At 65.6% G+C, this 9,300-nt stretch overlaps 1 protein-coding gene across 3 annotated transcripts; it reads left to right on the plus strand.

The window, feature by feature from the left end:
* The first annotated feature begins 351 nt into the window (after positions 1 to 351).
* On the plus strand, positions 352 to 6,577 carry MFSD5 (major facilitator superfamily domain containing 5). 3 transcript variants are annotated; one of them, XR_012635332.1, is made up of 3 exons: positions 352 to 448; positions 4,202 to 5,680; positions 5,801 to 6,577. XR_012635332.1 is itself a non-coding variant. In XM_074929548.1 (2 exons), exon 2 carries the CDS (start codon positions 4,256 to 4,258, stop codon positions 5,621 to 5,623), a length of 1,368 nt encoding a protein of 455 aa, XP_074785649.1. In that variant the 5' UTR covers positions 352 to 448; positions 4,202 to 4,255; the 3' UTR covers positions 5,624 to 5,815. The 3 variants fall into 3 exon arrangements, 2 of the variants coding, with proteins under 2 accessions (XP_074785649.1, XP_074785650.1); XM_074929548.1 differs by having other exon boundaries at positions 4,202 to 5,815; XM_074929549.1 differs by lacking the exon at positions 352 to 448 and adding an exon at positions 3,200 to 3,300 and having other exon boundaries at positions 4,202 to 5,815.
* The last annotated feature ends 2,723 nt before the right edge of the window (positions 6,578 to 9,300 follow it).

Here is a 9,300-nt window from a genome sequence, read left to right on the forward strand (position 1 = left end):
GCTGGCCGAGACCCCGGCCCCGCCGCCGTGGGGGGCCCCCCATGGCCTGCCCTGCCTGCCCCCCCCCGTGTGTCCCCCCCCCCTGCTGCCCCCTCTGCTGTCCCTTCGCCTGCCCCCCCCAGTGTCACCCCCCCCCTTGCTGCCCCCAGTGCCACCCCCCGCCCTGCTGCCCCCCACCCTGTCACCCTCCGTGTCACCCCCCCTGCTGCCCCCCCCCGCGCTGCCCCCAGTGTCACCCCCCACCCTGGCACCCCCCACCCTGCTGCCCCCCCCCTTGCTGCTCCCCCCCTCCGCCCTGCTGCCCCCTCCCCCGGTGCTGCCCCCCCCCTCGCTGCCCCCCCCCGCGCTGCCCCACCTGCCGCCCCCGGCTGCGCATCAAGTGAGGGGGAGCCCGGACCCCCCCGGACCCCCCCCGAGGAACCCCCTGGGCAGGCGCCCGGCAGCTGCCGTGAGTATGGGGGTGCCCCCCCCCGCAACTCGGGGAAACTGAGGCACGGGCAGGGCTGGACACCCCCAGCCCCGGGTGGTGCAAGGGGAGGGGGCGTTTGCACGGGGGTATTTGCACGGGGGGGGGGCATCTGCACGGGGGCATTTGCATGGGCAGAATTTGCACGGGGGGCATTTGTGTGGGGGGTATTTGCACGGGGATATTTTCACAGGGGTATTTGCATGGGAGGTATTTGCACGGGGGGGGCATTTGCACGGGAGTATTTGCACGGGGGGCATTTGCACGGGGAGTATTTGCACGGGGGTATTTGCATGGGCAGAATTTGCACGGGGGGGCATTTGCATGGGGGTATTTGTGTGTGGGATATTTGCATGGGGATATTTTCACAGGGGTATTTGCACGGGAGGTATTTGCACGGGGGGCATTTGCACGGGGGGTATTTGCACAGGGGGTATTTGCACGGGAGTATGTGGATGGGGGGTGTTTGCACGGGGGTATTTGCACAGGGAGGGTATTTGCACTGGGGTATTTGCATGGGAGTATTTGCACGGGAGTATGTGGATGGGGGGTGTTTGCACGGGGGCGTTTGCACAGGGGGTGGGGCAATTTCTTGGGGGTGTCATTTACAGAAGGGGGTGGGGTGGGGCATTTGCACCACCCTCGGGGCATTGGCGGGGGGGGGGGTATCGACACAGGAATTGGGGTGTTTGCACAATGGGGGGGGCTGCAATGCCGTGGGGCTGTCGCATGGGGCCATGGCGTGCACGGGGGGGGGGGGGCACAGAGTGGGGCGCGGGGGTTTCCCCACACGTGGGAGCATGTTGGGGGGGGGCTGCCCCCTGTGAGTCGTGTGTGTGTCCCCCCCCCAGTTAATCCCGTGCTCAGCGCTGCGCTGTGCGGGGGTGCCCGGGGGGGCAGCGGGGCTTGTACCAGCCCTGGCGTGGCCACAGGGACAGGGAAGGGATCTGAGCCCTGGGCTCGGCACTGGGGAGGCCGCCCCTCGCTGAGGGGGTTCAGTTCTGGGCCCCTCACCCCAAAAAGGCCATTGAATGACTCGAGCGTGGCCAGAGAAGGGCAACGGAGCTGGGGCAGGGTCTGGAGCACAGGTCTGCTGGGGAGCGGCTGGGGGAACTGGGGGGGTTCAGTCTGGAGCAGAGGAGGCTGAGGGGAGACCTCCTGGCCCTCTGCAACTCCCTGCCAGGAGGGGGCAGAGAGGGGGGGTGAGTCTCTGGAGCCAAGGCCCCAGCGCCAGGCCCCGAGGGAATGGCCTCAAGCTGCCCAGGGCAGGGTCAGGCTGGCTCTGAGGAAGGATTTCTGTGCAGAAGGGGCTGTTGGGCGTTGGAATGGGCTGCCCAGGGCAGGGGGGAGTCCCCGGGATCCCTGGGGGGGTTGAAGAGTCGGGCTGAGCCAGCGCTGAGGGATCTGGGGGAGTTGGGGGGGGTCAGGGGGAGGGTCATGGTTGGGCTGGAGGAGCTTCAGGGGCTTTTCCAGCCCGGACGACTCCGGGATTCGGTGGGTGAGGAGGCGCCAGCAGCGCCCTGGCCGGTGCCGGGGACAGCGCAGGCCGCGGGAACTCGTCCCCCTGCCCCCGAGTTCAGTTTCGAGCCCCCAGCGAAGGGGCTGGAGAACGATCCCGCGAGGAGCAGCTGAGGGAGATGAGGGGAAAGAGCCTCCAATGGCGCCGGGGGGGGTAGGTAGGATGTCAGGAAAAATGTCTTTGCCCAAGGGGATGTGGGGGGGGGACAGGGGCTGAGTCCCCGTCCCAGGAGGGGGGTGAAGGACGTGCTGGGTGGCACGGAGGGACGGGGGCCGGTGGCACCGGGGGGTTAATGGCCAGAGGCTGCAGCTGTGAAGGTCTTTCCGAGTGAAATGATTTTATAGACACCCCCAGGACAGCCTGTAGAGGGGCCTATAGGTACCACTGACCCATAGACACCCCACAGAGTCCCTATAGGCACTGCCACCCCCCCAGACACCTTATAGACACCCCCAGATGCCCCACAAGGGGCTCTATACACAGCGCTGCCCCACAGACACCCCATAGACGCCGTACAGCCCCCTGTGAGGGGCTCTATAGGCACCAGCGCCCCACAGACACCCTATAGACGCCGTACAGCCCCCTGTGAGGGGCTCTATGGGCACCAGCGCCCCACAGACACCCTATAGACGCCGTACAGCCCCCAGTGAGGGGCTCTATGGGCACCAGCGCCCCACAGACACCCTATAGACGCCGTACAGCCCCCTGTGAGGGGCTCTATGGGCACCAGCGCCCCACAGACACCCTATAGACGCCGTACAGCCCCCTGTGAGGGGCTCTATGGGCACCAGCGCCCCACAGACACCCTATAGACGCCGTACAGCCCCCTGTGAGGGGCTCTATAGGCACCAGCGCCCCACAGACACCCTATAGACGCCGTACAGTCCCCTGTGAGGGGCTCTATAGGCACCAGCGCCCCACAGACACCCTATAGACGCCGTACAGCCCCCTGTGAGGGGCTCTATAGGCACCAGCGCCCCACAGACACCCTATAGACGCCGTACAGTCCCCTGTGAGGGGCTCTATGGGCACCAGCGCCCCACAGACACCCTATAGACACCCCATAGACAATCCTTGTGAGGCCCTATAGGCACCTCCGCCCCACTGACACCCCACAGCCCCCCACCCGTCGGTTGGGGGCAAAGGTGACAGCGGGGGGAAAGGTCACGGCGGGGTAGGGAGGGGTGAGAGGGGTCCCGCGTCACGTGACGCGATCCAAGATGGCGGCGCCCGCGGCCGGGCCCAGGCGGAAGCGGAAGTGGGAGCGTGGAGGTGTCGGCGCGAGCGGCCGCTCCCGCCCCCCGCTGAGGGGCAGGTGGGGACCCGGGGGGCTGGGGGGGGGGGTGTGGGGACTTTGGGGACTGTATAGGGCCGGAGGGGGCCTTATGGGGGGGCTGTGGGGCTTATGGGGTCCGTATGGGACTGGGAGGGGGTTATGGGGGTGCTGTGGGGCCTATAGGGACCGTATGTGGCCGGGGGGGCTGTGGGGACCTTATGTGGCCGGGGGAGGCTATGGGGGTGCTGTGGGGCCTATGGGGTCCGTATGGGGCCGGGGGGGCTGTGGGGACCTTATGTGGCCGGGGGAGGCTATGGGGGTGCTGTGGGGCCTATGGGGTCGGTATGGGGCCGGGGGGTGCTTATGGGGGTGCTGTGGGGCCTATGGGGATCGTATGGGGCTGGGAGGGGGGCTGTGGGGCCTATAGGGACAGTATGGGACCGGGAGGGTTATGGGGGTGCTGTGGGGCCTATGGGGATCGTATGGGGCCGGGGGGTCTATGGGGGTGCTTTGGGGCCTATGGGATCCATATGGGGCTGGGGGTGTGGTTATGGGGGTGCTGTGGGAACCGTATGGGGCTGGGGGGGGTTATGGGCGTGCTGTGGGGCCTATAGGGACAGTATGGGGCCGGGGGGGCTGTGGGGACCTTATGGGGCTATGGGGGGGCTGTGGGGCCTATGGGAGGTGTCTGAGGGGGTGTGTGGGGCCGGGGTCTGTGGGGTCCCTGAGAGGGGCTTTGTGGGGTGGGGGGCTGTGGGGGTGGCACCGTATGGGGCAGGGCGGGGTGGGGGTACCACAGGGGGGGTGTGTGTGTATAGGGCAGGGATGAGGGGTACTGGGGGGGGGGGTATGGGGCAGGGCCAGTAGGGACGTATAGGCTGGGGCGGCAGGCGGGGGGCAAACCACAGGCTTGTCTGACCCGATTCTCGCCTCCCCCCAGGACCTCCGCAGCACCCCCCCACACCCCGGCGATGCCGATGACCCCCCCTCCGCCATGTTCCTCGCCTCCTACTCCGCCTGCGCCCTCCTCCTGGCCGCCTGCCTGGCGCTGGAACTGGCCGCCTGCCGCTCCCGGCCCCCCGCTGCCCCCCACCACGCCAACCCGGCCTTCCGCCGCTTCCAGCGGGGCTACTACCGCGTCTACTTGCCAGCCCTGGCCGCCGACTGGCTGCAGGGCCCTTACCTCTACAAACTCTACCAGCACTACCGCTTCCTGGAGGGACAGATCGCCATCCTTTACGTCTGCGGTTTCGCCTCCAGCGTCCTTTTCGGGTTGGTTTCTTCTTCTTTAGTCGATCGCTTGGGTCGGAAAAAATCCTGCGTTCTTTTTTCTTTGACCTACTCGGTTTGTTGTTTGGTTAAACTCTCCCGGGATTATCTGGTGCTGGCAGTGGGGAGAGTTTTAGGGGGGTTGTCCACGGCGTTGCTTTTCTCCGCTTTCGAGGCGTGGTACGTCCACGAGCACGTGGAGCGCCACGATTTTCCCAGCGAGTGGATCGCCGTCACCTTCTCCCGGGCGGCTTTTTGGAACAACGTCATCGCCGTGGGGGCCGGGGGAGCGGCTGATTTCTTCGCCGAGTGGTTGGGGTTGGGCCCGGTGGCTCCGTTTATGGTCTCCATCCCCCTCTTGGTGCTGTCGGGGGTCTTTGCCGTCCAAAATTGGGATGAAAACTACGGGAAGAAACGCGCTTTCTCCAAAACCTGCGGCGATGGTTTGAAGTGTCTTCTCTCCGACCGGCGCGTCCTTCTCCTCGGCACCATCCAGGCTTTGTTTGAAAGCGTCATCTACATCTTCATCTTCCTCTGGACGCCCGTTCTGGACCCTCACGGCGCTCCCTTGGGGGTCGTTTTCTCTGCTTTCATGGCCGCCAGCACGCTGGGCTCCTCGCTTTACCGCCTGGCTGTCTCCAAGCGTTACCACCTCCAGCCCGTCCACCTCCTCTCCCTCGCTGTCCTCCTGGTTTTCTTCTCCCTCTTCATGCTCACCTTCTCCACCAGCCCCGGCCAGGAGAGCCCCGCCGAGTCCTTCCTCGCCTTCCTCCTCATCGAACTCTCCTGCGGGCTCTACTTCCCAGCCATGGGTTTCCTCCGCCGCAAAGTCGTGCCGGAAAAGGATCGTTTAGGGGTGATGAACTGGTTTCGCCTTCCCCTGAATTTACTGGCTTGTCTGGGTTTACTGGTTCTTCACGACAGCGACCGGCAAACGGGCACCAGGAGCATGTTCGGGGGCTGCGCGGCCGTGGCTCTGCTGGCGCTGGTGGCCGTCGGCCGCCTCTTCGCCCTCAGTCGCCACGACACCGAGCTCCGCCTGCCCCCCCCCACGGCCCCCCCCGACACCGCCGACGCTGCACCTGAGCCGTGACCCCCCCCGTGCCACCACCGAGGGGACGCTGGGACAACCCTGGTGCGCTGCTATGGGGTGAGTGGCCCCCCCCGTCCCGGGTGGCTGGTGACCCCCAAAATGTTCCCATTGTGGTGGTGGGGGGAGCGGAAAAACACAAGGAAGCGAATTATTTTCTTTTTTTTTTAAATTAAAAAGGTGTTTCTGCACGTCCCTGCCCCACTCCGCAGAGTTTTTTTTGGGGATTTTACTCCAAATCTACCCCCCCGTTGCCCAGCACGGGGCTCTGCACGTGTGCGAGTTGCACGCTGGAACCTCGTTGTCCTCGATTGCGTTTGCACAATCGCCCCCGTGCACAACGAGGGGGGTGTGTCTGTCTGTGCACACTGGGGTTTGTGTTGCACAATCGTGGTGCATGGGGGAGTTCCTGTGTGCGCCGGGGTTTCTGTTGCACAATCAGACCCCTGGTGCTCATGGGAGTTTCTGTGCGCACCAGCGTTTGTGTTGCACAATTGGGGTGCGCGGGGAAGTTTCTGCGTGTGCCGGGGTTTCTGTTGCACCAACACGTGGCCGTCCTGCTCTGCCCAGAGCCGTGTCCCAGAACCTCGTGCACGCTGATCCGTGGCCTCATTGCACTCCCGCTCCCCATTGCACTGGTGCCCTTGCACACCCATTTCCCATTGCACAGGCATCCTTGCACGCTCGCTCCGCATTGCAGGGGCGCCCTTGCACACCTGCTCCTTGGTGCCCTTGCATGCCCACTTTCATTGCACGGGCAACCTTGCACACCCATTCCCTGTTTCACAGGTGCCCTTGCACACGTACTTCCCATTGCACAGGCACCCTTGCACGCCTGCTCCCTGTTGCCCTTGCACACCTGCTCCCTGTTGCACGCGCACCTTTGCACACCTCCTTGGTGCCCTTGCACACCCACTCCCCGTTGCACAAGCACCCTTGTTTCAACTCGGGTGGAGTGGCCCCAGGGCTGGGGGGGGCATCAAGATGGGGGTGATCCTGGGGGCAGGGAGGGCCCCTGGGAGTGGGGGGGGGACAATTTGGGGTCAGGGGAACCCCAAATCTACTTGGGGAGATGGGGGACACCCTGGGAGTTGGAACTGGGAGGGGGGATGACATGACCCTGCAGGTCAGGGGGGTTTGGGGACCCGGGACAGGTTGAGGGTTCCCTGGGGAGGAGGGGGGGGCCCCCACGTGCCCTGACTGTGGGGACACCCCCCCAGGAGAAAAGTGTGGTGCAAGACTTTAGGGAGGACGAGGGCCATGGGGACCCCAAGGTGATAGTGCTGGTTCATCCCAGTGTCTCCCCAGGCACCTGCTCTGGTGAGGGGGGGGGGGTGTTGGGGCTGGGGGTGACCCTGGGCCCGGGGGGGGGGGGGGCTCAAGATGGAAGGTGGGGAATGCTGGAGTCGGGGAGGAACCCTGAGGGTGGGGTGGGGGCACATTTGGGGACAGGGGTGTTTCTCAGGAGGTTGGGGACACTGGGGGGGCGGGGGAGACACTGGGGGGGAATGACCCGGAGGAGGTGGGGGGCACCCTGGGGAGGTGGGATCCTACACACCCCCCCCCAACCACCCCCGGGGGCACCCAGGACCCCGACCTGTGGGGGGAGCAGGATGGGGACGCACCCACGGACACTGCACCGATAATAAAACCGTTGATGCTGCACCTCGTTGTAGGGTCTCTGGGGTGCTGCGGGCCCTGGGGGGGGGTGAGCCCCCACCTCTGCCACCCTTCCCAGGGGTCCCCAGGCTCTCCTGGCCCCCACTGGAGGGAGCTGTGGCCTCCCGGTCGCTGGCCAGGCGATGGCAGCACTGGGACAGGGCCGGGGATGGGGGGGGACACCCCCCAAACAGCCCCAGGGCAGGTGGTGTCCCCTGAGGGGGGTGCCCCGTGTGCGTGGGGGGGGGCTGTCCCTGTCCCTGGTGGCAGGCAGAATGGGGCAGGGGGGGAGGAAGGTGACAAGGAGGGTCCCCACCAGTGGCCTGGAGCTTGTCACTGCAGCAGGGCACAGGGATGGGGACACCAGTGTCACTGCCACATCCCCCAGTCCCCTCCCCACCCTGGTGCACCCCCCCATCTGGGTGCACCCTCAGCACGTTCCCCACTGCCACCGTGGTGCGGTGACACGCCGGAGGGGAGGGATCCGTCCCGAGGGACCTGGGCAGGCTGGAGGGGTGGGACGGGCAAACCTCATGGAGTTCAACAAGGCCAAGTGCGAGGAACTGCCCGTGGGTGGGGGCAGCCCCAAGCACAAACCCAGGCTGGGCGAGGAGGGGATGGGGAGCAGCCCCAAGGAGAAGGACTTGGGGTACTGGTGCGTGAGAAGCTGGACACGAGCCCACAGTGTGGGCTGGCAGCCCGGAAAGGCCCCGTGTGCTGGGCTGCACCCAGAGCAGGGTGGGCACAGGGCGAGGGGGGGATTCTCCCCTCTGCTCCGCTCTGGGAGACCCCCCTGCAGGGCTGGGTCCAGCTCTGGGGCACCAACAGCAGAAGGACACGGACCTGCTCGAGCGGGGCCAGAGGAGGCCACGGAGATGCTGGGGGGGCTGGAGCCCCCCTGTGAGGACAGGCTGAGAGTTGGGGGGTTCAGCTGGAGGAGAGAAGGCTCCGGGGAGACCTTAGAGCGGCCCCCCAGGGCTGAAAGGGGCTGCGGGAAAGGGGGGAGGGACTCTGGCTCAGGGGTTGGGATAGGATGAGGGGTGACAGTTTTAAACCGAGGGGGGAGATTTAGATCAGATCTAAGGCAGAAATTCTCCCCTGTGAGGGGGGTGAGGCCCTGGCACAGGCTGCCCAGAGCAGCTGTGGCTGCCCCCTCCCTGGAAGGGTTCAAGGCCAGGTTGGACGGGGCTTTGGGCAACCTGGGCTGGTGGTGGGTGGCCCTGCCTGGGGCAGGGGGGTGGGACTGGATGGGCTTTCAGGTCCTTCCCAACCCAAACCAGTCTGTGATTCCTCCAGGTATTTCCAGCTTTATTTTCTGATATAAGGAAGAAGTTGTTCCCTGTGAGGTCGGGGGCGCTCAGTCAGCTCCTGCAGCCTCAGCTGTTGGTGCTGAGCTGCTCGTGCGAGACGACTCTTGAGAGAGAAAAACACACTTAATGCAATTAATGTTCTTCTGTAATAACCCCAGTCCCCCCTGCACACCCACACCCATTGCACTGGGGTCCCTGCACACCCACACCCATGGCAGGGGGGGTCCCTGCACACCAGTCCCCATTGCACAGGGGTCCTTGCACACCTGCACCCATTGCACGGGGGTCCCTGCACACCCACACTCATGGCAGTGGGGGGTCCCTGCACACCAGTCCCTTTGCACGGGGGTCCTTGCACACCTGTACCCATAGCACGAGGGTCCCTGCACACCCATGGCAGGGGGGGACCTTGCACACCAGTCCCCGTTGCACGGGGGTCCTTGCACACCTGCACTCACTGCACGGGGGTCCCTGCACACCCACGGCAGTGGGGGGTCCCTGCACACCCTCACCCATAGCACGAGGGTCCCTGCACACCCACACCCATGGCATGGGGGGGCCCTGCACACCAGTCCCTGTTGCACGGGGGTCCTTGCACACCTGCACCCATTGCACAGGGGTCCCTGCACACCCACACCCATGGCAGTGGGGGGTCCCTGCACACCCTCACCCATAGCACGAGGGTTCCTGCACACCCACACCCATGGCAGG

Source organism: Athene noctua, chromosome 30 (assembly GCF_965140245.1).
Source record: "Athene noctua chromosome 30, bAthNoc1.hap1.1, whole genome shotgun sequence".
Lineage (NCBI taxonomy): Eukaryota > Metazoa > Chordata > Aves > Strigiformes > Strigidae > Athene > Athene noctua.

What these genes read in the sequence shown, in the direction of transcription:
- MFSD5 (XM_074929548.1), top strand. Translation starts at nt 4,256, where the DNA reads ATGTTCCTCGCCTCCTACTCCGCCTGCGCCCTCCTCCTGGCCGCCTGC.